The 27,864-nt window shown below is 41.8% G+C and overlaps 1 protein-coding gene across 6 annotated transcripts; it reads right to left on the bottom strand.

Annotated features, from left to right (window-relative positions):
- Positions 1–83: 83 nt before the first annotated feature.
- dop1a (DOP1 leucine zipper like protein A) lies at positions 84–27,793 on the bottom strand. Of its 6 annotated transcripts, none has more exons than XM_040012928.1 (38): positions 27,548–27,793; positions 25,709–25,906; positions 25,354–25,535; positions 25,094–25,264; positions 22,731–22,920; positions 22,476–22,574; positions 21,907–22,069; positions 20,981–21,090; positions 20,107–20,221; positions 19,865–19,985; positions 19,271–19,390; positions 18,382–18,499; positions 17,180–17,209; positions 13,994–14,260; positions 11,828–12,350; positions 11,400–11,683; positions 11,164–11,316; positions 10,989–11,089; positions 10,592–10,857; positions 8,376–10,497; positions 8,035–8,146; positions 7,606–7,788; positions 6,391–6,516; positions 5,997–6,131; positions 5,642–5,697; positions 5,392–5,496; positions 4,958–5,024; positions 4,675–4,819; positions 4,172–4,251; positions 2,862–2,971; positions 2,537–2,686; positions 2,221–2,282; positions 1,866–2,018; positions 1,621–1,757; positions 1,472–1,527; positions 1,192–1,356; positions 872–1,001; positions 84–703 (listed from the first exon to the last, which is right to left on the bottom strand). In XM_040012928.1, exons 2-38 carry the CDS (start codon positions 25,844–25,846, stop codon positions 395–397), a joined length of 7,554 nt encoding a protein of 2,517 aa, XP_039868862.1. In that variant the 5' UTR covers positions 25,847–25,906; positions 27,548–27,793; the 3' UTR covers positions 84–394. The 6 variants fall into 6 exon arrangements, with proteins under 6 accessions (XP_039868862.1, XP_039868864.1, XP_039868865.1 ...); XM_040012930.1 differs by having other exon boundaries at positions 395–703; positions 21,970–22,069; XM_040012931.1 differs by having other exon boundaries at positions 395–703; positions 20,981–21,063; positions 21,970–22,069.
- Between the last annotated feature and the right edge of the window lie 71 nt (positions 27,794–27,864).

Genomic DNA, 27,864 nt, shown 5'->3' with positions numbered 1-27,864 from the left:
AGACTGAAGAGACTTAGACTGAATGGCAGGGGCGTAGTGTAAGTTCTTTCTTAATATTTAGAAAGAGAACAACATAGCTGATGTAAACTTCTCATTAGAAATCTTTATTAAGTCACATCGATATGGAATGGCACAGCATTTTCACTTTATCCTAAAGGACTCACATGAAATGTTGAAAGTCATCAAAGCTGCTCCATATATACAAATAATTAAAATCAATAAAGTAGCTTTTAAAAGAAAAATCATTATAAAAAAAAAAAAAAAAAAAAAAAAAAGAATGTACAAACTCCTCCCCAAGTTTATAGTCCCATATAGTTTTTTTAATGTACAGGTTGAGGTTCACTAGTGTTGATCAGTTGTGTGTTAGTTCCCTCTCCCTCCGCTTGTTTTGACCTCACGTCTTGATGAGCCCCTCTAGAAAGTCTTTTTCAACCATCTCCTCAATGTTTTGTCGAGCTCGACTCCAGAACACTTTCTGGCTCTCCAGTTTGTGGCCCTCCTTGTGGCTGGGGAAAGAGGCATCTGTGCGGTTGTGAGCGTAGGCGGGGCCTGAGCGGCTGCTGGCCTTGCTGCTGAACACCTGGCTGAGCAAGTTGAAGAAGGGCAGCAGCTGCTCCATACTGCGGATCACGTAGAGGGTCAGCATTAGGTGACCTGGCTCCCAGGACAGGGTTTGGGTGGAGCAGTCCTCCTCTGGGTTTTTCTATGAGGAGGAGGCAAATAATTTACTAAAGCTGAATATTCACCTGCCAACCCGCAAAAACTACAATTTGCAAAACAGCCTCTTTTAACAAGCACTTTCCTCTTTGTAAAAGGCACTCATTTATCTTCATTATTTAATAACCTGTGCAGACAAGAGAAGATGAGATACCTTGGCTCGTTTCCTCAGCAGCTTCACTAGTCGGACAATGTAGGGCTTAAACTCTCTCTGGTGAATGCCCTGACGTCTCACTTCCAACCCCGAATCGTCTGACGCCTCTGGGATGAAGGCCCAGCGATACCTGTAATGAGGCGTGACATACTCAGAATGACTCAGAACAGCTTTAAAGGAGTGAAATTCACATAAACAATTATCACAATGTACCCTTCCACATCTCAAATACTGACACACAGGCACACACTTCTACCTAAACAAATTATGTCTGTTATTGAGTCCTTGACGATGACATGCAAGCTAGTGTCTGTACTGACATCTGAAACTGAGGCAGGCTCTCGGGAGGCAGCGCCAAGGCCAGATCCAGAAGCTTGCAGGCAGAGAGATAGAGGTTGAGCCAGCGTTGACTGTTGTAGGAGGTGGAGAAGCCGTTCCCTCCAGAATAGGTGGTCTCTAGCCCAGCCACAGATGGCCCGGATGTCCTACAGGTGAACAGGGTTTTGTTTAAAAAACAAACAAACAGGAAGACAGGAGTGAGTTATCTGTGATGTACATTTACCACCACAGACCAGTTTGTTATAACAAGACATTGTATACCTTGATATGTCCTCATCTGCTGTCAGCTCCTGCTCCATCAGTAGAAACACCTGAACCTGCAACATAAAAATGTGTGAGTGCATCAGTTTGGGTAAAACACAGGCACAGCTGCAGCAGGGGTCAGATTTTATGTAGCCTGTATTGCTAACCAGCTCAGTGATCATGGTGGGCCACAGAGAGGTGAGGTGCTGAGGTGACATGCGCAGCAGCAGCACTCTGAAGAACAGGAACACCTGAGCATGAAGGATGGGCACCTGAGGCAGACGCAAGCTCTCCACGAGACGCTCTGTGGACACACACGTTAGAAGAAAAAATACCTAATAACTTCAGCTGGGTTTTCAGGTGACAGATAATATTAAGGAACTTCAGAGTGGTGTTTTCTGTGTGAGGTTACCTTGTATGTCAGGCAGATATTTCTGATACTGGTCCACTTCGCTGCTGTAGATGGTGAAGGCCAGACGTTTAAGCAGCATGGCCCTCTGCTCCAGCTCAGCATCTCTGTTGGTGAACAGACTCAGGGAACTGCTCTGGGCTACAGCCACCCGAGCTAACAGGAACACACACACACACACACACAAATGTGACGTGTTATTACTTCACCTGCCACAGTCTTTTAGCTTTTAATATCTGTAACATATTAGAATGTTTTGAGCCGTCAGTAAGTGGAGGGAGGGGGGAGTGGTCTGATAAATGATCTGTGACTGCACCCAGTGATACATCTCCAAATTCTAATAGGGAAACTAGCTTACTCATGAGGTCTCTGAATGTGGTCTTGTCATGAGTCATCAAGTGGTCAATGATCGCTCTCCAGCTGCAAAAATGAGGAAAATTATGGAATAATTTCTACAAGCACAGCTTTGTTATATTTGGCAACAGATGCAAAACTAAACATAGTGAAGCTTTTACTTTAAAATCTCTCTCTTATGTAGATGAAGTGTCTTTGTTTATAATTCTATCCCCCTTCAATTGTGATCTCTTAAGTGCATTTCTCTCTTGTAATAACTTGCATTACAGCTGTACAAGTCTTCACCCACACACAGTTAGTTTCCTCTCCTTCCTACTCACTGGCTGACGCAGGAGGAGTCCATCTGGAAGAAGGTGTGGTCCATGAAGAGGTCGAAGGCCTCCTTCTTCCAGGCACGCCGGGTGTACTGATACCCACTTAGACTGCTCAACAGTTGGATACAAGCCCGGTAGCTGGGGGCGTTGTGAGCGCTGTCAGAGAAAAATTAGGAATGACCAGGATGTGAAGCATCCATGCAGACATTCAATGTGTTGTATTATTGATTATCATTACTAAATTTTTTTTTTTTTTAAAAGAAGAATTTACATAGTGTTATTTCTCAATGAGGACAAAAGCAGCACACAATACAAAGAAGCTCATCCACACCTGTGGTTGCGGAGGTAGGGAACTACGTAGTGCATGATATTAACCAGCAGCGGAATCACCTTCTCCTTCTCATCACTGTAGAACACCATGTCCAACAGATGAGCCAGCACCTGGCGGATACAGCCAACATTCATTGTGTTGTTTACATCAAAATCTTAGTAAATGGGACAAAACCAAGCAACATTTTTCAAAAGTAGAGAGCAGATAGTTACGGCCACTGAGCCTCAACACCTGCTTCCTGTGTTGTTTGGTTGCAGGAAAAAAAAAGCCATAAGACAGAGACGGGGGGGGGATCCACCCAGGTGAGCAAACATTTTTAAATAACATGCATGTTCTGATGAGTACAGAAGTTAAAGTTGATTATGATAATGCTTTAAAATGACTGCTCAATTAACTGCTGAGTGATGCTTCCAAAAGAAGTTGTAAAAACCACATTACACCAAAGAGACTTAAACTGAAGCGTCCTTGAAGTTAGCTGCCTTGAACACCATCCAACCACTGCATTGTGCGTTTTTTATGCTGGCATAGTTTCCAGTGCTTGCACACCTTAATATTCTTCTTGAAACAGTAAGTTTCTCATTCATTTGTGCATATTAAGGTTTTGGACATAGTAGCATGCTAAATAGCGCTCTTTTCTCGCATAGTTTCCCGCTCTTTGGCTCTTTATTTACAAACCACATCACACATCAAACATGTTACTGATATGATACATATGTGACTGCATACTAACTTTCTTTTTGCTTAAATAAATGTGTTTTTCACAAAAGTCATGTACACTCCACATTTTGTCACATTCTTTCTGCCATTAGGTACTTTTATCCAAAGAGTGAAAAATAAGAAATGACCATCACACTACTCACCAGCTACCAGATGCATAAACTGCAGTGCAGGACATATTTGATGAACTGCCTTATATGCATCCATCCATCTATAAACTGCATCCATGAAGCATGGGCAATATCTGCGTAATGAGCTCCACTCTGAGCTAAAACAGCCAAAACATTGGAGGTGGCCACCGATTTCAATTATCCACCTCCTCCAAAGCATAACACTTAACTCAGCACATGAATTTATTGGTTCATTAATAATGGTTTAAGAGTTTGAGAGGTGGTTATAAATCAGCTCTAAGAAGTTCAGATGGACCGTGGGGGTGTGCTTGATAACGACAGGCCTAAACATTGCTGGTAAATATGAGCGAGAGCAGCTTGAAGCATAATCAAGACGGACAGTGGAATGACTGATGGCACTGACTGATGGCTTGAGAAACAAAGACAGGGTTGAACTGAGTCACAGACACTCAGGTGTTTTACCTCGGCCAATAGCGTGAGGGCGTGCACACTGTACACTGATGGAGTGAAGCTGGAGGCCTCCATCACTGTGAGCATTAAATCTACAAAACACACATACCAAACATTAGCAGCAGCTACACAACAGATAATAACACATCCACGCTGAAGCACCCCAAAACTATTCACATTTCACATGTTTTCAGACATGTTAGCTCCTGTGAACACAAGTTTATACGTGCTTTGCTTGAGCTGAGTTACGTTAAGAATTATTGTCTGGCATTCAGATTAAACCCGAAAATGTTAGCTACATTTATGACTCTGCTACCTGAATTCACAGAATTACCAAAATCATCTTTAAAAAAAAAAAATCAAGACGTGAAAAGGAAAACCAAGAAACACATTAAACCATCCATGGCAGAAGCAGAAAATGTAGTTGGTGTCAAAGCCAGACACGTTTAGTGTGACTATCAAGCAACATAACTAACAGCCTTTTCATGTATGATCGTAAAGTTCAGGCAGCGCACCTTCTACATCAGCTTCCAGGTTGGTTCCATCCACAACGATCTGAGGAGAAGGTTTCACCTCCAGGTTCCTCCTCAGCCACGTGGTTTGCTCCAACGAGGAGCCTGCAATCGTCCCAATAGCCTCCACCACTTTATGGGTCACGTCCTGAACATACAAATGATTTTGATTCCCTCAGTGTTCTTGTTGTGCTTAATTTGATTGTATCCAGCACGTTATAATCCGGCATGTCTGTAGAGCATGGACTTGTCACATTATTATCTACAATCTGGCTGCAGTACCTACCTGCAGCTCTCTCTGGTCCTTCTTGCTCTCCAGATTAGGGTTCTTCAAAATGAACTCGTTTAGAACTCTGGAGAAGAAAAACAAAGGAGCAAAGGTATTAAAGAAGTTAAAATTAAAAACTGTATTTTGGAAAATCCTGACAGAGACCTTTATTTACCCCAGTTACAAAATAAAAGAGACATTTTGTTGAAGCAGGATTCTATCAGAGTAAGCTGTATCTTGTTTGCTTAGTATAACTGGTTCTACTTGCCCTGTTAAATTTATAGCATTAAGACTTTCTTTAACTATTTCAAAATAAAAGCCTTCTAGAGCTAAACTGGACAGAAACACAGAAAACAGCTTTATACAAAGAATGACAAAGCAAAGTGAATCATACCACTGTTTACTCAGTTTATGTTTACTGAACTACTGTAACACCCAGGAGAAAAACGTACCCCAATATGAGAAACTGTCCTGGAGCGGGCAGGCCCAGCTGTATAGAGTCCTTCAGCAGTGCCAACAGAGATGGCCAGCTATCAACCAAACTGGAAACAGGAATCCTAACACAGAAAGAGGCAACATCATAAATTCAGAGTGGTTAGTTGTTGTAATTATACATACAAGGAAAGAGTGTATTCTATGTATATCGGAATTCAACAGATATGGTGTCTAATTATAGAATTATGTGAGAAGCTGTGTACTCACCTCTGGACATAAGAATAGAAGAACTGCAGCATGCAGACCTCTAGAGAGAGGTGCTTCTGGAAAGCAGAAAAAACAGTTATTGTAATGACTGAACTCTAACTGAAAGACTTCAAGTTATCCTATGAGAAAAGGTATCAAAATTAAAAAGCGCCCCTCTAAAACAAACCGTAAAGCCTCTGAAGCAGAAAATCATGGCAACAATTACCACAGTTCTTCATTTTTACTGACATAAATCATAATGAGTCTCTTGATATTCACACCAGTACATTCCTGTCCTAGCATTGTTATGCAAAATTTAGAAGTGAGACAAAAACAGATAAAGACTGGCTTGAGCAACAAACACCAAAACACCAACCTTGTCCTTGGCGATAGCAGGCGGCTGTTTCAGGACCTCTTTGACTGTTTGCATAACAGTCTCAGTGCGCATGGCGCTGACAGAGCGAACCAGTTCAACTAGCAGCAGCTGCTCTTCACTGGCTACAGGAATCACCTGAAAGAAAGTCATTCAGACTCAATGGAAGAAATACAATGATTTCAAGAGTGTAATCAAATTGAGGCATACTGGACCCTGGTTAAACACTCCTATTAAGAGAAAGAGAACAAATGTGAAAATATATAACTTCAGCATGCTTTTAGAAATAACCACACTTTTCCCATTTACTACAGCAAATAGGAAAAATATTTTGTGTTATTTAAATAGCTTCAAATGGAGGCATTGAGACAATCGTCCACATTTTAATTGTGTATACCTTATTTCTGACTGGAGTCTTGACCTGTTTCCTCTCATTCCAAACGTAGGCTATAGCTGCCATGAAATGAGCGCCATGATTCATGGAGATTGGACCCAGCAGCTCTAGGATCTGCTGACGGAGGTTCTGCAGAAACAATGCACAAACATTAACCATACTTCTACCATCAACATCCTATAATTTCAGTCTATCTTGCAGAGCTCTGATTTCTCCATGATACAGCTGCAAACAGTTTACTTCCCTAAAAGTTCTTGGCTCACATGTCATATTCAAATATGTATAACACGCAACTTTCCACAGTGAGCATATAAGTGACACAATAAACTGTTAAAGAACATTTAAACTGGGCCTTGCACTTCGCATATGTAAAGTCAGTTACAAAAGTAACCAAGTTATTTAGTCCTAATTATTCCTCCATCAGGGACTCGGGGCCTGTAATAGTTACAAGTTATTTCAATTGCAGGATACGATTCACCACGATATCTCTGCGAAATTACATTTTCCATCCCACCTCAGTAAAACATGAAATGTTATCTGCAAGGGGCAAATAATTATCTATAACTGCAGAAAGAAAATCCTTAAGCACCAATAATGAGATTCTGTTTTAGTATTGCTTTATGAGTTATAGAGCCAAGCAGCAACTCTTCAGGTTAGGTAACAACACAAGGTTAACAGGCTATCTGGCTTTATCTGGGCCCAACTTGCAGAATTTACTGCGTCTTTGCTCATGCCTACAAATCATTGTTTCGATTTAAACCAACTATTAAGAGCAGCATCACTTCACTGGGATAGATCACCACATTAACTTACAGTGCTTGCTCCAGACCTGTCGACAGACCAGATACTAAATAATCAGATCACTGTAACAGCTCTACTTCTTTCCCACATGAGTTGAACGGGTAAACCAAGAATCAATAGAGCCAGCTCTTGAGTAGTCAGACAACTAAGGAGAACAAGACCAAGATAAAACTTCATTATTCAAGTTTCTGGTCGATACTTGGTCTCTGTGTCTGTGCTGATGCCAAATGCATTTCAGATCATCTGTGAAAGAAAAAACACTTCTGAAGGTAAGTTATCTGAAATAAAATCTATTAATGAAAATCTTCTAAAAGTCTTAATATTAGAGGCTCCTTTCACCCAATTCAGTCAATTTGAGCAGTCTAACTATGAGACCAGACTGACTAGACAACCATGAATACATTTCAACTTATATACCTTAGTGGAGCCAAGGTTGATGTTAGATGTAGAAGCAGCAGAGGCAGCAGCTGGCTTGTCAGAGTTATCAGCCTGGTGGAGGACACTCCAAAGGAGGGTGACAGAAGACATGATGGTGTGGAGGATGGACAAAATGCCTGATCGAGCCTCAGCCAGGTGCTTCTGATCAACACTCACTTGTAACTAAACAGCAGAACATATAGCAAGACACTGAATGCTGGTATACTGCAAAGCTTTAGACAATGAAACAAAAAATGTGTAAAACCTCATTATGATTATCCTCACTAATGTATCAAATAAGGAAACCACTATTCTAAAATATAGGGGAGGCATTGCTTTGTGTAAATGAGTCTATGTAAAGGCCTATAAATGTTCACTGAGGTATCAGAATGCAGTCTGCTGCAATCATGTGGTGCATGATGCCCTCACCTGGTGGTACTGGGAGGTGGGATCCAGTAGGCAGTAATGGATGATGGCTGTCACGCCCTCTAGCAAAGTCAGAATCAGGTCAGGAGGAATGCAGAGAGCCATCCACTGTGGTCTAAAAAGCACGGAGAATAAGCAGTTTAAACATGAAATATTTTAAATGAACAAAAAAGAATAACATTTTACACAATTATAGAGGCATTTTAGAGAAAATTACTTGCAAGTGAATCACTACATAAGATGGTCAAGGCTGCCCTCTGGTGACCAAGCCATGCCATGGCATTTTAATGCACTGTACTGCTGATCTGTTACATAGTTAACAAGATCCATCTAGACATTAATACCTGGTGTCAGTGATCCCGGTCTCATAGCGGTACTGCTGGAGAAGATTATCCAGGTTCCTGCACAGCTGCAGAGTGACCGAGGCCACAACCCTCCTTAGGACTCTCCCCATGTAGGGTAGTGTGGCTGTGATGAGTCCGATCCACTGTGGGTGCATCTTGCACGCGTGGTGCTGATGCAAGGCCCTGATGACCGAACAAAGGAACATACCCTGTGCCGTGATAGGCTGTCCATGGAGGTACTGCAGTGATGTCATTGGCTGCTGAGGGTTGACATGCTCCACTTCCCCACCCAATATCTCAAACCCTGCTCCAACACTGCCTCCAGTCCCTCCACCTCCTACCCCTCCTACTACAGGTTCTGCTCCTTCATCAGCTGGCAGAAGGACCCTGTGCTCAAGCACAACAAGACTCTGCAGCAGTCTGAGCAGCTGGGCCTGGACTGCACTACAGCTGTCTATCTGGTCTTCTGACAGGTTGATAACGCTGTCCTCAGATAGACCTTCTTCCACTGTGGCCATGTTGACCCCTGCCACCCTCTGTTCGTGCCATTTCTGAGCACTGAATATGGAAGACAGAAGGCAGTGTAGAACCACCTTCTGAACTTTGCACTTAGAGAGGACATCGCTTATAAAACTAGCAAAGCCCTTCGCTGAGCCACCTGTGACTTTGGCTAGCTCGCTGAAAAGGAGAGTTAAAACCTCCACACTGGTTAACTGCATGGCCCGGTTCCCTGCCAAGTCCTGAGGGCCTGCAGGCACATGAGCAGAGTAATAACTTCTTAGGAAGTAGAGACAGAGTGAGATGATGATCTCCAGGTACATGGCACTGCGGAATGAATGGGAGTGGGAGTCCTGGGAAATGGGGCAGTAAAAGTCTTTGCCCATGACAGAAACACGGTGACGGGCTAGGAGGTTTTGAAGCAAAGACAGCTGTGGGGTGTAGGTGTTGTTGATGCTGGTGGTGGAGATGGCGCTCACAAACCCTGAGGGAGCAGCTCTAAGCATGGCTGCAATGGCTGACAGGGCGTGGAGTGCCCGGGAAGAGTCATAAAGCTGGAGGTAGAGGAGGACGTGCTGGTAGAGGGGGTGGATGTTAAAACGAGGTGGGGCAGAGGATGATCTGCGTCCTGTAACGCTGACACCCCCAACAGTCATCCCAGAGCCCCCGCTGGGAGAGCCTGTGTCGCTCTCTATCTCTGACACCTCACCTTCCCCGCAGCTGTACCAGTTTTCTAGATCTAAACTATCACCAAAGAAAATACTGGGTGGGCGCAGTTTGTCTGCTTGATTTGCCTTCCTCTGTCTCTCCTCTTCCTTCCTCTTAATCTTCTTGATCTTTGGCTTTGCCCCTGGAGACTTGTCTGCCAGCTTCTCCATAATTTTCCCTTTAAGGCTAAGCTGGATGCTGCTATGGCTACGTTTGCGGGCCTGAGGGTCATCCACCTGAAGGGTGTGGTCTGGGGTGGCCGGGTTGGAGCCGTCTGGCAAAGTGACAATGGAAGGAGAGGAACTATGGCGGGTAATGCCCTCTTTGTGCTGTCCGTCTACTGACGCAACAGCTGGTGTGATGGTGAGAAATTCCAGTGTGCCTTCAGCCAACATCTCCGGCACAGTCTGGTGGTTGGAACAATGAGGAAGCCCAGAGTCCAGGCGGGTACCAATGGATATATCCGAGGAGGTGCTGTCAGTGTCGGTTTGGGGCCAGTTTTCAGGTGGATATGATACTTCAAGAGAGCCCTCATCAACTAGCTGTAGAACTCTGTCGATGAGTTCATCTAAAACACAAGACACAACTTCCTCTATAGAATCCTCAGAGGGGTCATCTGAGGATCCAGGTTGTGGGTCTGAGCCATTTATCATGCATTTGACTCCCTCTGGTTCCTCAAAGCTGCCATTTTCCACTGTAGAAGAATGAGAACCAGTGGAGTCTGAACTCTGATGCTCCCCCTGTTGGTGAGCAGGCTGATATTCACCAGCTAGATGCAAGTTCTCACTGCTCAGACTCATTATGGACAGGCTGTCACTCAATGGGTTTACAGTCAGGCAGAATGGCTCCATGTCACCCACTGTCAAACCTCGGAGATCCTCTTGTCCAACCCTCTCACTCTGGATCTGACTGAAGTCTAAGGAAAAGTAAGGAGGAGATAAAAGGAATATTTACATAAAGAACCAAAGTGAAGCCAAAGTTCAAAAAGACAGTTAAAGGTTAGTGCTCACTGTCTGAGAAGCCAGAGTCTCTGTTGTAAATGGGTTCTGATGGCTCCCGTTCAGGCGGTTCAGGGAATACTTGGGCTAAGTGGCGCTGCGCCTGCACCCTCTGAATGGAGACTCGGTGGGTCTTGGGATGGAGCAAGAGGAGGAGGAGTGGTTCGAGGACCCGGGCAATGTCATGTCTTTGAAGGACCTGATTCAGCCAAGCCCGACCAACTGCACTGGTACATGGATCCCAGTAGCTCAGGCAGTCCAGCATTATGAAGAGAGATCTGAGGGATAAAGACAACAGTAAGACAAAAAAGGTAAGAAAAGGAATTTAAGAAAAAGGGGTCATCAAATCTACTAATGGTGGATACTTTCATCAGCACAATTTCCATATGATCAGCAGTTTCACATGTACCTGTCAAATGTGCGACTAAACGGAGAAGACTTGGTGATGTTCAAATCTCGCGTTAAATGCCACAGCACAGAGAATTTAACGTGGGCCTCCAGACGAATTTGCTGAAACAGAAACATGCTTCAGCATGGATTTCTTTTATCTGATTTTTGCCTGGTAATGTGAGCACTATGCTGACCTTGTCCCTGTGCATGAGTTGCTGGCTGATGACATCCTCGCAGATGCTGGAGGAAGGAACGAGGTTGTGAAGCTGGTAGAAAAGTTCCACACTGCGCTGATGGTGCTGAGGGGTTCCCTCATTCAGCTGGTCCCACAAAATCAGAGCCACCGACTGAGCAAAACATTAAATGGGGTTAAAAAAATAAAGGAAAAAAAGCCAAATAGTTCCACTGCAATCTGGAACCAGATCTCTACCTTGAAGAAGTCTGTCTTGTCAGCAATGTGCTTTAGGATTCCCTGAGTGAGCGGCGGCCTGATGACTACAGCCACTCGACCCTGGCTTGGACTCATGGGCTGGGTGGACTCGGAGCTGGCGCCAGATGCCACACTTTCAGCAGTAACCATGGCCACAGACTGGGTAAGCCCAACTAGGTCCATGAGGAGGGATATGGCTACACATTGCAGGCTGAAGTCACTGGCCAGGCAACAGGCATCCATCAGCGTCTGGAGCCACAGCGGGAGCCGGACCTGCTCACTCTCTGCATGGATGCAGGAGGGACAGAAAACATGTTAAAGACTTAACTAACATGAATTCGTGTCAACAAACTTTCCTTGTTCTTATTTACAATGATGTACAACTGTATGCACCCATTAGTGCATTTATTAACATAGACTGCACCTACCAAGCAGTTCTTCCTGTCTGGGTGAAGACTTGAGATTCCCCTCTGCGATGTAGACGGGGAAACTGGAGCATTCAAGGAAGAGTTGGCAGGCAGCCGTGAAGGCAGCAATGCACTCTTTCTGGACCATCCCAGAGCCCGAGCAAACCTCTGCATGATCACCATTCTGGGAGCTCTCTGAAACCAGGAGCCCTGATTGTGTCACTTCGCCTCTGTGACCCTCGACTTTGTTCACCTGCCCTGGGATAATGTATAAGGTAATGAGGCGGGAGAGAAACTGCTGGAAGTGCTCCAGACAGCATTGCATGACTGGTTTGTCCAGAGGTTTAGAATGACACGGGCCTGAGGAGCGACGGCCTGTTCTGACTGTGGAGTGCGGATGAGGGGTGTGCTCTGCCTCTTCAGGAACGTCTCCTTGGTATTGGACAAACTCTGTGAAGCCACTCTCAGAGCGACAGCTGGGAGTGTTTTCCACATCCTCGAAGACATCCTCAGTGCCAGGGCCCTCCAGAGTGGAAGGGAGAGCCTATCAAAAAAAAAAGACAAAGGAAGAAAGATCGGCAAAAATGCAGGCATTATCCATCTGTAAGTGGATTATTTTCTGAAAAACTCTCAGATTTCTTATTAATGATTTTTTTTTCTATACAAAACCAAAACAAAGGTATTAAGCTGAACGAAGGGTGTAGAGATGTTTTGAAGCATCATCATGGACACTGTCACAGCAGACCCTTTGAAGTATAATTAGAAATTACATCTAAAATAGGACATCACAAATTTATCTAATAGCATTTTTTTACTCCATAAAGCATTGCAGGAAATGGTAAGACACCATATGGCAAAATTTGTTGAAGTTGCAGTTTTTGCTGCAAGTTACAGAATTTGTTTCTCATTTGCAACTTACTGATATAACTTGGTTTATTACTGATATAACACTGCTCAAGTAACTCAATCTCCACCTATAATATAATCTGAAGACACTTCCAGGAAGTGCAGTATATCGTTCATATAGTGACTTGAGCAGAACTTTACAGCCTTTGTCCATAAGAAATATGCACTCTGTTCAGTAAATAATCACTATGTGCTTAGCTATTAGTTAAAATAGTGTTAGCCTTGCAGCAGACACATAAAGTTTATGACTACACTGGTCTTTATATAGTAAGGCTGCGTACACAGCTGCTGGGCCTGATCTGAGGGAGCATCCTGCTGCAGCGAGACTGACAGACTGAAGTTCTTACATTTCTTTATTCCGGCCAACCTTTGGGGGCCTCGAGGCTTCCTGGGATATATTTTGAGTGAGGTAGCCTGTACATTATGGAGCTTGGACTCAGATGGCATGTTTGCTAGAACGTTCTCTATATGCCCCTCAGAGTGGGTGTAGGGGTGGGGTGTTAACAGTATTCAATGGATGTATGCAGAATGTTTCCACTCTGATGGATATGGCAAACCCCAGAGGCATCGCGAGCTAGTTTATTCCTCTACTTCCTCAGAGGAAAAAGCGAGCTGGGCTCAGCTGTTGGGGAACCATCTTCTGCCTTTCTACTTGTCCTCTTTCAAGCCCCTCATGGGTCTCTCTCTCTCTCTTTCTCTCTCGCTCTCTCAACAGTCATGGCCCTCTCCAGCTCTGAGCACTGGACTGACTGAACTTTAAATCATGGCTCACTAGGCTTACAAACACTTAAAACAACCAGGTTGTTGGACAGGGACCAGAAGGACCTCAACAGCCGAAAGCAGCATTTGTTCTGAATAATCTTCAAATGACTTGTGTCGAGGGAGCGTGGAATGGCAGGGCCACCCAGCCAAAGACAGCACAGGCCAGAGGGCTGGCAGGAGGCACCAAGAGGCCCTGTTCATGGACCAGGACACACCATTAGAGCCTAAGCTGATGAGTTTTTGGCCAATAACTTGTAGGGAAAGCCAGTCAAATTAAGGTTTGATCCTTGTGTTTGGCAGCAACAGGGTCTGTTTTTTTAAAGAATCAGAGACTAAACTAAATGATCAACAAAGTCAGAGCTTGGCAGAACACTGACTTCTCTTTTAGTACTTTATTTTTAACTTTGAATCTCTTTACTGTCATTAACCCCGACACTTTCCAATTATTATCTTTTTCCCTTTATCAGGAACTCCAACTCCCTTTTACACCCCTGAAACATTATGAGACATTGTAATCACCTGTTTGTCCTCCGTGTCTCTGTTTTTGTCCCTTGCTGAGTTTGATGGCTTGCCGATAGAGCTGGAGAGGCCCTGAGCCTGAGGGCCAGATGGCAGGGCCAGAGGGGAGACCAGCGGAGGTTGCACCTTGCTGAGAATCTTGGAGCACAGACGGAGGCAGTGGGTGAGCTCGCCGAGGCCCAGGGCCTGCAGGTGACAGGTCAGGGCTGCTACCATCCGCAACAGCAGTTGAGGGAGATGCTCTGTCTGGATTTCTATGTACGTCTCCTAAAAAGGTGCAAGGGACCAAAACAGAACTGAGTTGTGGAACTGAATATAATTACTGTGCATTTGAAGGGCTTAGAGGGGAACATGATATAAAGTTATTACGCCTGTTAGCTATGCTGATGCTGGGCTTTAACTCTACAAAATTGTTAATAGAAGACAGTTTGTTTGATTAAATATTGTTAAATACAAATTCATATATACGACTGAGTATCAAAGGGCAAGTCAGTGGAATTTTTGTGTGCTTTCTTTTTAACTTACATGAGGTGTGACCAAAAAAAAGTTACAGGCCCACAAATATCAAAAAAAGTACCTGATTTAATTTGTCTGAGCTCGTTCATCTTCTTGTGCACCACTTCCACTGCTGCTGCTATTTTTATTGGCTCTGTGGAAATCCCATAATGACCACCGTGTACGTCAAACATCAAGCTAAGCTGAGCAGTATTCAGGAACCAGGAGCAGGATTGTTATGATTGTTGTTAATTTAGAGTTTGACTACCGACCTGAGACATCTGAAAAGGGACATTCAGTGGAACCACCCACCACATCGTAATGTTTGTTTACCACTGCAACACAATCTTCGCTCACAACTGGCACTACATGCCACATTATGGCAAGAAATCACTGTTTTGACACACTGGAGGAGATCCAGTACATCACAGAGGCACAAGTGCAAAGGGAGAGAACAGGTCTTACTCTGAGGGATCTAAAAATAGCAGCAGCACTAAAAACAGTCTGGAAGTGCAGGGAAAAAAACATTTTAGACCAGAAAATTTGAATGTTCCTATTTGTTTATGATCACACCTTGAATCAATAAATTTAGTGTTGTATCGTTTCAGTGAATGACCATGTGCTAATTCTAAAGAAGAAAGAAGTGGAAAATGCTATTTGATACTGTTTATCTGTTTATGTGTGTGCATCTTATATAAAGTCTAAATAAGAAAATAAAACTATCAATTCTAAATTTTTTTACACATCAGAACAGGACAGAATTGGGTAAACACAACTGGATATGAACAACACATGATGTCATTTATTTATTTTACAAGCAAATAAGCCAAAATACAGAAGCAGTGTGAAAGCCAAAGTATATTCTAATTTTTAACAGCTTGTAAGCTAGTCCCCTTTAGAAGAAAAAACATGTCTATCAAAATGTGGAGGAATTTGGCCCACTCTTATTCATAATGTTGCCCTAGGTTGTTAAGGTTTGGAGGCATCTATTTATGTACAGCTCTCTTAAAGTCACGCAAAAGCATTTCAATCAGGTTGAGATCAGACCGTGATCAGGCCATTGCAACACCTTGATTCTTTTCTTTTTCAGCCAGTCTGTTGTATTTTTGGGGGGGGGATCATTATTCTATTACATGCCCCAGTTTCAGTCAGGCTTTAGCTGTCGGACAGATGGCCTCACATTTGACTTTCCTGAGTGTACTTTATTTTTATTTTAACTCGTTTGCATTTTTCTGTGTAATTTGGAATATGAACTACTTTAGGACGTGGTAAATCCCCCCCACCCCCTTTTTTAATCTGTAGTGGTTTAGTCCAGAGCCTGTTTGGCCTTGGCTTAACCTGTTAAATGCTAATTGGTCAGCTTGTTTATTTGTGAATGTGTGACTGGTCCACTTGGATTTCTTCTGTTTCCTGTTTTTTTATTTAAACACAAACTGTTTGATATTTTGTAATGACCCTGATGAAGGTCGCAAGCAGAAACACATTTGTCAACCAATAAAGTTGTTCACTAATAATTTAAGTTTCGTTGGAGTCTTCACGTCATCAGATATTTGTATTCTCCATGCACCTTGGAAGTAGGTGCAGTTGCGCCAGAAAAAATTGCTGGATACTCACGTTTGACTCAAGAATACTTTGTTATACAGAGGAATTCATGGTGGACTCAATGACTGTAAGGTGCCCAGGTCCTGTGGCTGCAAAACCAAATCATCACCCCTCCACCATCGTGGTTGACAGTTGGTTTGAGGTGTTTTTGCTGATTTGCTGTACAGTGGTCCCTCGTTTATCGCGGGAGTTACGTTCTAAAAATGACCCGCGATAGGTGAAATCCGCAAATCAGCCAACTTTATTTTTTATTTTAAAGGTGAACCGTGTTATAGCGAGGGACCACTGTATTTATTTTTTATTATATGTGCTGCGTGGTTTTGGGGTTTTTTTTGCAATTTTTTGCAGTTTCTCTGAGCACTGCACAGTCTGACATTGTTGTGAATTTTCTGGGACATCCAGCCCTAGACCCCTGTTTTCGCCATCATAGTTCTTTTGATGGCAAAAACAGTAAATAGGTACTTTGTTTGCTTCTGCATTTTGGGTTAGATTTTACTCATCTAAGATTACATTTACCCAGTTTTAAGAGCTGCTTATTATTAACTTTCTTTTCTTTACCTTTAGTTCAATAGTTCAAATGGAAGAAAATTGTAGTTGTGTCATTAAATGTATTAAATCTATGCAAGTTGGAAAGTATTTTTACTCAACACAGAGATTTTATAAAACAAAAAGGGCTAACAAAACATATTATAGCACAAGCATTAACTCAAAGAGTAAAATAAAAGGGTCATATTTCTTAATAAATATGTCAGCACTGCAGTAGCATATAACTGCATGCATGCTTAAGAAAAAAAAAAAAAAGCACATACACACTGGGCAGTGATTTCATTTTCACAAGATCCACACCAAACAGCCATGTTAAGCTTGCAACACATGTGATGGTATGTCATAATCCATTGGGATCATGTTTATTTCATTTGGGATTAAAATGACATTAAGTGACAACAAGTCAGTCAATTTGAAATGATCAGTCAAAGCAGGGAGGCAACAAAGATGGCCTGAGGGATGTTGGCAGGACGTTGCAGAAATGTTATCGTAGCCTCAGTGAAGCAGGGTGAGGTGAAAAAGCAGGAAAGAGCAGTACTTTACCTGGCAGATTACCCTCATGCTTCTAGTAGGCTTCAAGGAGAAAGAGCAGATAGTTTGAACAGACAGGAGCAAGCAGAGAACGGGCAACACAGCACTCTCACAACATTCTCTCTTTATACACATACACCTGTACGCATGCACACACACACACACACACACACACACACACACACACACACACACACACACACACACACACACACACACACACACACACACACACACACACACACACACACACACACACACACACAAGCTTTTAAACAGGGTAATAAAAGAGTGTGGGATTTCCAAACCATTCAGATTGGAAATTCAGTCTAGACAAGCATAATTTTACAAAGATGCAAACAATAGTTTTGGCAGGAAAATGAAACACACAGGCTTTTTGAACCTGTGCAGTGATGGCACACAAACACACAGAACAGACAGGAGGAAGGCACACACCCGAGTGGTGGCCGTAACATCCCACAGACTGGATGTTACAGAAACAGATCTGAAGGACAAATCTGACAACATGGGTGCAGAATTGTTAATGGCGAAAGTACTTGTAGGGGACATACTGGATAAAAAGAAAGTATGTGAGCCAAGAGAGAGAGACTGAGACTCAAAGCCCAGCAGGGTGACAAAGTACTGTAGGAGAGAGACGACAGGTTGTGCTAGAGATGCAACACCAAAGAAAAAACCTATTAAAGACAGAAACTAAAACATGAAAGTACGGTAATAAAAGAAAGAGCACAGGGCGTCAAAGGAACCTAACACTGCTGTAGTATGAAGCAGACAATGGAGATACTGGACAATGAAAATAACATGTAGAAATGCATGTACAGCTACAGGTCTGCTGCTACCTGCAATAATAGGAACACTCTATACAAAAGGAAGACACACTGCAATGTTTCTGCCATCTATCAGAGTCGGCTCCAAATATGAGCTGGGTGCTGCTCCTAACGTTAAGAGAGCAAAGTCACTAACAAATTTGTTTAAATTAAAACCTTGAAATTGTATCTGGTGTCAACACTCATTTAATTTCAATGATATTGGTACGGACTACAAAACCTCAGATCACTGAAGTTTTGTAGTGTTAAATAAATAAATCTGTAAATGACAAAGTAGCACACAGAAAATAATACAATTGATAAGAAAGCATGAAAATGCTTAGAAATGAGTGAAGAAAGAAAGAAAGAAAGAAAGAAAGAAAGACTCACCAGGGAAACAATATCCAGCAGAAAATCTACCAGCTGACAGAACTCAACCAATAAGAGCTCAGGAGGATCTGCACTCCCAACATGCCGTGTTGCAGTTGCACTGCTGTTCACTGTCCGCCTGCAACAGGGAAACATATCTACTTAAATGTTAGGAACATTTTTTTGCTAAAATGAGAAACATCCTGTCTCTGAGTGAAGCTGAAAAACTAAGAAAGCATTTGTCACTTTTAGACTGGACTGTAGTTCCTTTAGTTTCAGTTAATAAAACACCCTGAAAAAGACTCGTGCTGATCCAAAATGTCACAGTGAGAGTACTAATGAGGACGAGAAAGAGAGATAGAGTCTTCTTTTTTTTTGTTGGCTCCCTGTGAAATCCAGAATTGAATTTAAATTGAACTTCCTAACTGGTCCTGAATGACCAGATTTATCTCATCATATCTTAAAGAGCTCTTTTTAGGCTTTTCTCCTTTTGAACCAGTTTGTAGTTTGAATTTAGGAGACAGAAACCCTCTCTAATTTAAAGATAATGCTTTTTGATAAAGCATATAGTTAGGACTGGAGAGTAGGTGACCCTGAACCATCTCTTAGTTATGCTGCTATGGGCGCTTACTCCCCCCCCCAAAAAAAAATTAATGTTTTTTTTAAATCTAATATTGCACATCCTCCAGTATTAAGCACCTTGAAACAACAGCTGTTATGAACTGAATTAGCTCCCACTACTGGCTGAAGAGAGCTTTACCATCACAATGAAAACCAAACAAGAATGAAGCATCAAAAGCAAGACAGCAAATTTAGTTTTTAACAGATTTACACTTTTTGATATCAGCAAGATGTGCCTCAATTGCCTTAATTGTATTTTGTATGTCAACATTTATCTTAATATACAAACCTGCAGCACTCCTCAAACCAGTGAGCAATGTAGTCCCACATGTAGTACGGCTCAAACGAATTAAACAGCAAATTGGCTGTTTTAATCAGTTCTGCCGTCTTCTTGTTCTCCCGCAGTTTACTGAGAAAGAAGTCAAAATTAGCATCATGCAGCTCCAGCACAATACAGCATGCCAGTGTTAGAGTAAATGTATTAACTCCGCAAATAAGAATATTCCATAACAGGTCCAGTACGCTCTGTAGTAAATTCTATTTGTCATTCATTGTCCAGCTTGGAAAAAAAAAAAATACCGTATACTCACAGAGGGGATCTTATTATCTCACTGACAAAAGTCCTTTCAGCCAAAGTTAACTAATGTGCTCCTGTCACCGTCTTGCCATTAACAGTCTGACCTAATGTATCTGACTGGATGGTTTAAAGTGATTTATGTATTTAATGTGCTACTTTTGTTGCGTAAGCTTTATATTGTAAGTCCATATTTCACTATACCAGAGTCCACCGTCACTGTTAAATGAGCTGACAAATAAATGAGGCTTTATTTATCATCCCTCATGTCTCAACAGTAAAGAAGGTCGAGTAGTGGATCAGACAGACCTGCTGAGGTGTGTGTGATCTTTGCTGAAGGGACTCTGGTTTTGGAGGTCCAGCTCTGTTCTGCACTGTGTGTGCAAAGTTCGAAACACCTCGATCAGAACGTCTTCCAGGATAGCAGGCCCTTGGATGACACACAAGCAGAGTGCGTGGACACATTCAAAAATCCGACTATTTATATAACACATAGTGCATATAGGACACTAATTAGACTTCTATTATCTCAACACTAATAAACTGGTTACCAAGCTCTGGTTTGTCCAGTAGACTGATCAGGATGCGAAATGGCTTGAGGTCATGCATGAGGATGCTCTCCTCCTCTCCGCCTCGAGCCTTACCCTGCAAAATCCCCACCATTGCCTGAAAAAATAACCCCACGCATCCACACACACACACACACACACTTTATTACTGCAAGAATCATAAAATATAATTTATATTCATTTGATTTTCATATTCATATTTGTTTTTTTTCCATTATGTTTGTCAGAACCAATTTTGTCTTCAGTGTCGCCCTCTCATTTTTTTCCTCTTTCTGTATGTGACGTGTGTGTTTCACGCTTCGTCGGCCACATCATTGGCAAAGCCGTGGAACAGACGGTCCCTGTAGTACTGACCGTATCCCTACGGAGGGAGCTCTGATTAACTATCTGAGCAGATGGCGAAGGAGGAAATATATATATATATATATATATATATATATATATATAAAAAAGAGACAAAAAAAATTTAAAATAATTAAATAAAATGTAAAAATAAAACTGCTGCTGGCTGCTCTCTGTGCCCACTGTGAGTACCAGAGCACATCACTGAGTTGTTTTTAGCATGGCAGGGCAGATTACACAAGAACTGAGCTGTCTTCAAAGTGCTGGCTGCTGGGAATAGTAGCAGGACATACAGTATCTGCAAAGCTAGGGAGAGGTGTGGGAGAAGGATAAAGGAGGTTGAAAAAAACTGTGTAGCACACAAAAAACAACAACAAAAGATTTTCCCCCCACCATACTGCAGACATGTCTAGTCTCAAGAGACATTGTTTGGGGAATATTTCGAAAATCAGTTTTACACAAAAAACAATTTTTCCATTGGTGACCTGATTATGCAGTCAGCCTGAAAGCTCACCTGGACCAGCATGTCCTTAGAGAAGGTGTTGAAGTAGTGGCTAGCGTGCTCCTCCGGGTTGCTCTGTCGAGTGCTACGGGGGCCTATTATCACCCCATTGTTGTCAAAGCCTTTAAAGAAAAAAGTCGTACACTTAGATTCACATTAACATTCAGAAAAAATTCTATAACACTCAAGCACAGGAAAAGGTGTAAACCCTTTGTTAAAAGAGGAACAAATAGAGGTTGAATCTCTCGCTGAGATAAACCTGTGTGTTTTATAGCTTCTTTTACAGTTAGTGGCTGCTCAAGCATTAGTAATATTTCAGCCTCAAATGCAGATCAAGATTTACTAAGTGTGACTAGATTAGACTGGGTCAATCTCCAAAATGACTGAATAATAAAACCAAAACAACATAAGTGCTGCTGACTGAATACTAATCACACTCTCCTGTTTACCTCAACATAAGACTCAGCCTGATTTGTTCCTTCATCATTTCTGTCATTCAGAAATGTTTGTATTTAATGCATTTAACATTGTAAGCTTGCACAGTGCTTTACTTAAAAAGAGTGAGCAGATTCACTTAGTGTCGCCTTTTAATCATGCTGATACTTACCAGTGTGTTTGCCCGCAGTAAGTTGCAAACAAGAAAAAAATAAAGTAAGACAACAGCCAAAGCAGATACAAGCTTAATGTATTTTGTTAAAAACAGCAGAAACATAGTGTGCACACAGAAGGAGAGTGTGTTTAAAGCTTTGTGTCTCAGGATTCCTGCCACGGTCTGTGAAACTTGTCTGTTAGTCCTCTTGTATTTACATGAAAGTGGATTTAAGGCTAAGAGTAAATAGTAAGAGTAAAAGTAACCAATTCTTAAGAACCATGCACTTTGACAAATACAGGAAAATCTGGAAAATATCCCCTTATTTCTACAATATTCCACAACTGACATGATGAGTACAAACTGTGATGCATCCGAGTGTCAGTACTGTGTCTGAGCATGGATTTCGCACCCAGGAGCCAGGCGTAGAGTCTGCGGTTGAGGGACATGTCTCTTCTCAAAACCACATGCAAAGCTGCTGACAGGATCCGGATCATGTCAGGGCGAGTTGCCTGAACACAACACACAACAGACCACAATATTTGTCATTGTGTATTTGTCCTTTTTGCACAGATTATATGGTTTTACACACAAACACAAAGACAATCAAGGCCATCCTAGCCCTGCCAGATCCAGAAATGTTTTTGAGGTGAAGAATTTAACAAGCAGCCAGCAATAGTCACCAAGCTAGCTGCCTAAACAGCCTCCTTGTGATCAGATACACACACACGCATGCATGTGCAGATGCACAGAAAGACCCAAAGAAACACCTTTAGATTTGAAACAACAAAAAACAAGAACAATAATACTAATGTTACAACGGATATCTTATTATGAGAAGTCCATAGATACTTCAGTCTAAAGCAGACTCAGGGAAACACTGTTATCATACTGCACAGACCACACTACTTCCCCTACCTGGCTCATATGAAAGGGGAAGCAGAAGAGGATCAGGTCCAGAGTGCTCCTCTGTACTAAAACACTGGAGTCCTGGACTGACGTACTGACTGCCTCCACCTGGCAAGAACAGAAACAGAATATTATCCAGCCAGCCCAATCCACTCTAAGCTGTAGTGCATTTTTTTTAACTAGTGCTCTCACTGAAAGGGTCAAGACCTATATTTTTAATTGAAGAACATGCAATGCTGTCATGAGGAATTATCTGCCACGTACCATGAGCTCGATGTCACTACCCATGACATAAAGCTGGTCCTCCATGGAGAGCTTACGGTTGAGGTGCAGAAGTACAAAGGATACCCCGGGGAGACGCACAGAGGGGCTGGTCAGGATGCTGCCCCACAAGGCACTGTAGAAAGCCGACTGTTCCACGGCTGCAGCCACCTTTTCCAACAGGGTGTTGGTTCTACAGGAAGCACAGATGGGTCACAGGGACCAGCCTTAGTAAGCACACACCAACCTTTACCTCTAACTGGCCTGGCGCTATAAATGATGCAGTCCACAATGCACAGCTGGTACTAAGAAGTAAAAGTCTTTGTCTACATGAGCATCTAAAAATCCCAAAGTAAAGGGGGTTTATATGAGATCCACCACAACCAGGAATCTGAGAACTCCAGAAAGCAAGTGTTCACATTCTCACACTACACCTTAATTATCATATTGCCAATCAAGAAATAAGATATATGTATTACTAATGCAACTATATACATAGTAGTATTGATAATGTTATTGCTATTTTTCCAACAAGATTTAACTGAGAAACAATCCAAGTTAAATAACAAACCATCATAATTTATTAGTCATTACCGAGTCTTCTCTGAAGAGAGCATTCACTGAGACACAGCAGATAACACGGCCCAATAGTGGTGTAACGTCTACTGAACTAACAAGAAGGCAGTATATTTGTGTTTCACTTCAGTTTTGTTTCAGTTAGTTTCAAATGTTACGGCTTGCATCGTTCAGTTTAGCTTTCATTGTTATTACATTGTTAAGTACTCTGAAAAAATTATTTCTTTAGAGTAGCTGAAAACAGCCTCATTGTTAGATTTTAGTCTTTTTAATTATTCTAAAATAGCTGGTATGTGTCAGGGGCAAGATACATGAAGTTCTGAATAAATATTACAGTGCCAACACAACACTGTGGAAATAATTTATAATCATGTAGACAAATATGAATTGTAAGAGCCACATTAAGATGCATATCTTATTTTTTGCTTTATAAAACTTTTTTTTTATTATATGCATAAATATATCCACCATAGCCAACTGATAAATCTGTGAAATCTGTTTTCACAGATTTAACCACAATAACAAAGAATGAAGATATGTTAAAGTTATGACTACAGTAAATTTTGTTTATTTTGAAAACTTTTTTTTATTTTATTTCAGGTAACCAAAACATTTTAAAAAACTTTTTTTTTGTTTAATTTTAGGTAAAATATAATTTAACTATAATAACCTTGCACACAAGGTTTATAAGACATAAGTTAGTTCTTAGGTTATAATGCAACATGAAAGTCCTTTGAATGAGAAAGAAAATACTGAAACAACAACAAAAATAAATACATAAAACAACCTCCTTTTAAAAGTAATTTGACAGAAGCAAAATCTGTTCAGAAAGGAATCACAATGATAATGTATATACAATTACTAACAGGCTGAATAGACAGCCAACATTCAGATATGCCATAAATAGGCACATTTGTATTCACAAATATTAATTCCATACGGTATTACTAACTGAGACACTGTAACAAAATGGCACCACCGTTTGCATTGGAAACACCTATGCGTCTCCTACTAGAGCATGCTGAAAGTCTACTATATATACTGTAGGCCAGTAGTACCATCATAGTTTAACTGGAACTGGAGCGCCCCCTAGGGTTTACTTTGCACAGGATGAATACATTTCTGAATACCTGGCCTATCATTTGCCAATAAACGCTAAGATAGTCTTTTGATTTGATTGAACAAATGAAAAGAATAGATGCCTACTTTCAGTTTTCAGGACAATCTTAGACTGTTTCAGTGATCATTATGAGACATGAAAATACATCGGTCTAAAGTCCACACTGAGGTACTAAGTCTCAGGCTATCCTCTGTTAGTAAATAGTGATGTTGCAATGACTCACATACCTCATTTATCATTCATATGATCTATTATCACTTCCTTTCCACATTAGGCAATAAAATGATTTCTTGTAATGGGCTATCACGGCAATTTAACTCTTTAAAGCCCAGCGTATCGTATTTGATATGTGTGTTTTTGAGAGTTTTTGAGACTTCTATATCATCAGCGTGACTTTTTTGTACCCTAAATAAATGACATAATTTGCATGACACATTTTAATGACTAAATTGCAAAAATATGCCTTGTGTAGCAAATGTTACACAAATTAAAACTCATATATATGCAGATTGAAATTTAATATATTTTCATATAGTTTGTCTAAAAGGTTCAACAAACACTCCATTATCAAAAAATTAAAGATTTCTGGCAGTTATTTCATGGTTTAGTTAAGGGCTACTGTGCACGTCACCATCATTCCAAGTGTTACTTTTTGTGTTCCTATTCTCACCTGTCATAGTACTCAGAGCCCTCCTCCAGACCAGGTAGGACCCCAGTCAATAGTCCCTGCAGGCCTGGCTTCAGGGTCTTTCCCAGGGGCAGGTAGTAGGTCTCATACAGCCCCAGTAGAACAGGCTTCACTGACATAGCAGCATTGGAAAGTAAAGGGAAAAGCCCAGCACTGTGGAGGGAAACGGCAGATGTTTATTGCTACCCACCTAAAAACCTTGTGACTATCTTGCTTTTTGAGATCTGACAGTGCAGTATTACCTATAAAGAAAAAGGTCTTTGGCCAGCCTCTTAGGTCCTATGATCTTGAAGATGATTTCATAGGTCTCCAAGGCCTTGCGGTGGACCCCGCTAGGTAGGGCAGGGTGGAGGCATTGGGCCAACCGTTTGCCTATTGTCAGCTTCTTAGGAACCACTTGGTATTTTGCATTATTCTGCAGAACCTGAGACAGGATTTAAAAACTGACAGCTGGAAGGCTTTTCCATACAAATCATAGAACCAAAACAAGTGAAACTAAGGCCATTGTACAGACCTGTCTGCATTCCTGTTACTTATACAGATGCAGTTAGGCAACAAAGCAATCTTTAGAAGAAGCTGAGCCTATACAACTCTTACCTTATTGAGTTTGCCCAGTGCAGAGATGAGGTCTGCCCACTCACTGGAGTACTCAAAGTTCTTGAGGGCCTTGTCCACTGCTGCGCCATAATTCCTGTACTTGGAGTCACCGAGCAGCTCCAGTTCCTCTGCATTCATTCTCCTGGATGGTAATGTTATGCTAATGTAAAACACCAGCCACACATATGTACATCACACCTGCAATAAAAGAAAGACAACACGAATGGTGATATTAAGCCAAAGTGTTATCCTCTCCGTGCCTTATCATGAAACAAGAAGCCTGAGTCTGCAGTATCAATTAAATGTTCAGATAGCTCCAGAGTGGAGCTGGAGCCATTTTATCGAATCAGTCTGACATGAGTAGCCATTATCGTATTTACTCTTAGGAATGAAACACGGCAGCAGACACGGTGACCTCCCCACAAACATCTTCAGAGTTTAGAGAAGGAGATGACGCTGCTGCTGTGAGTCCTACAAGGCAATAGTTCAAGAAATCCTATTGTCTAAAAGGAATGGGGTTCCAATAAGCAGATTCCTGAGGCTGGTTAACAGGAGAGGGATGAGTCTGACTAGAAATTTATAAGTAACGGCCTAACCGTGAAATGGCCTTTTGTTTACACACAAGCAGCTGTCAGGTCTGCTCCCTGTGTTACAAAGCACTATACAGGCTGACAAACCACCATTAAATCCATAAATACTGTTAGACCGGGAACAATTCCCTTCTCTTTATATGGCATTTTATACATAAAAATTCCTAAAAACCCTAATAACATTCAAAATGCATTGCAACATTAATAAGCGCATCCTCTCTTTCTTAGAATACACCAAAGCTGCTGATCACACTCTACTTAAATTTGGATATGAATGCATCTGACGCACACATTCATCATATAACTAATCTGAATAGTTTGGAAAAAATGTAAAACAACAACAATGTCGTCAGTATACACATTTATACATATGCTGACCAAGCTGTATACACTAATAACACTGCAATATGCCAATACCTGCGCAATAACACTCATCTTCTGAGTGACATCCTGTGTTTTTTCCTCTGAAATTTGTAGTGTAGCAGCTAAAAGTGACAAGTGGAATCAGTGGGAGAAACTGATGTTAGACAAGTCACATATTACATTAGGAGCTATGTGTACTATATGACTATCTGCACTTGTTTATTTACATCTATAGTGGGTTTAAAGCCACAGACTTTTTCTAGACCAGGCCCTCTTGTCTTGTTAGAGGAGGGATTGTGACACAAGTAGCAATATAGGCGTATCGGTGAGCCTTCCTTCACAATGCGGTCATTACTAATTAATGTTATTAATCACACCTGTGTTTCTTCTGACGTCACGTCAAAATGCCCGCCGTAAAAAAAAAAAAAAAGAGTCTATAACCGAACCGAGTATAGCCGTTTTTCTCCACCTAGGAGAAGCAGACTTTCACTTGGGCTGAGGTAGCTGTGTAGTTTAAATTTCAGGGAAATGTAAAGTTACGATAAGGAGCTAGCTCTGAAACCTGGCAGTTGTGCTCTCAAACTTCTGTACAGCTTTCAGCAATGAAAACAACAACAACACCCCCACAGTGGAGCAGCACCTCTCTCCTGTGCGATGGTTGCTGCTACCAAAGTATGACAACGTAATGCTACCTGAATAACTACCCTTTTACACACACACGGAATATTCCCGAAACATTACAACTAACCCCATTACCGTTACTGCCTGTTACAGTAACATCCCTGCTAGCAGCCACAACGTCATTAGCCAGGTGAGGTTATTTCAGCCAGCGCAGGTCGTGTGACACTTTATAACGTTGAAATTGAAGAACACATAAGAAGCTTACCTTTGTAGGGCACTGACAAACGACTGTCATTCATTCGTGTATCCCGTTAAACGAGGAAAAACCAGCTGACAGCATCAATAATGAGTCGAAAGCTAGCTAATGTTGGTAGCAGGTTGTTTTAAATGATGGGCCCGGCTACTGTATCAGCCGTTCATGCGAACAACAAATCAGACCCGTTGACAAGATGGCTTTGGAAGCAGACAATAGGTAATTATATTCTACATGTTCTTTTTTTTTTCCTCTTAGGGTTGTCCCGCTGTGTGAATATAACAGCGGCGAGCGCATCGGTGAGCTCCCAGAGCCACAGATACAAAGCT

This window comes from Simochromis diagramma, unplaced genomic scaffold, assembly GCF_900408965.1.
Source record: "Simochromis diagramma unplaced genomic scaffold, fSimDia1.1 OVJJ01000618.1, whole genome shotgun sequence".
NCBI lineage: Eukaryota > Metazoa > Chordata > Actinopteri > Cichliformes > Cichlidae > Simochromis > Simochromis diagramma.
This window is presented reverse-complemented; position numbering and strand designations above follow the sequence as displayed.

Bases quoted from the DNA above. Each gene is read 5' to 3' on its own strand.
- dop1a (XM_040012928.1), bottom strand. From the start codon at position 25,846: ATGAATGCAGAGGAACTGGAGCTGCTCGGTGACTCCAAGTACAGGAAT. The intron at 8,147-8,375 runs GTATTAATGTCT...CGTGCTTTTTAG, and splicing joins ACCGGGATCACTGACACCAG to ACCACAGTGGATGGCTCTCT. The intron at 4,252-4,674 runs GTGCGCTGCCTG...TGTGTTTTGTAG, and splicing joins CCTGGAAGCTGATGTAGAAG to ATTTAATGCTCACAGTGATG.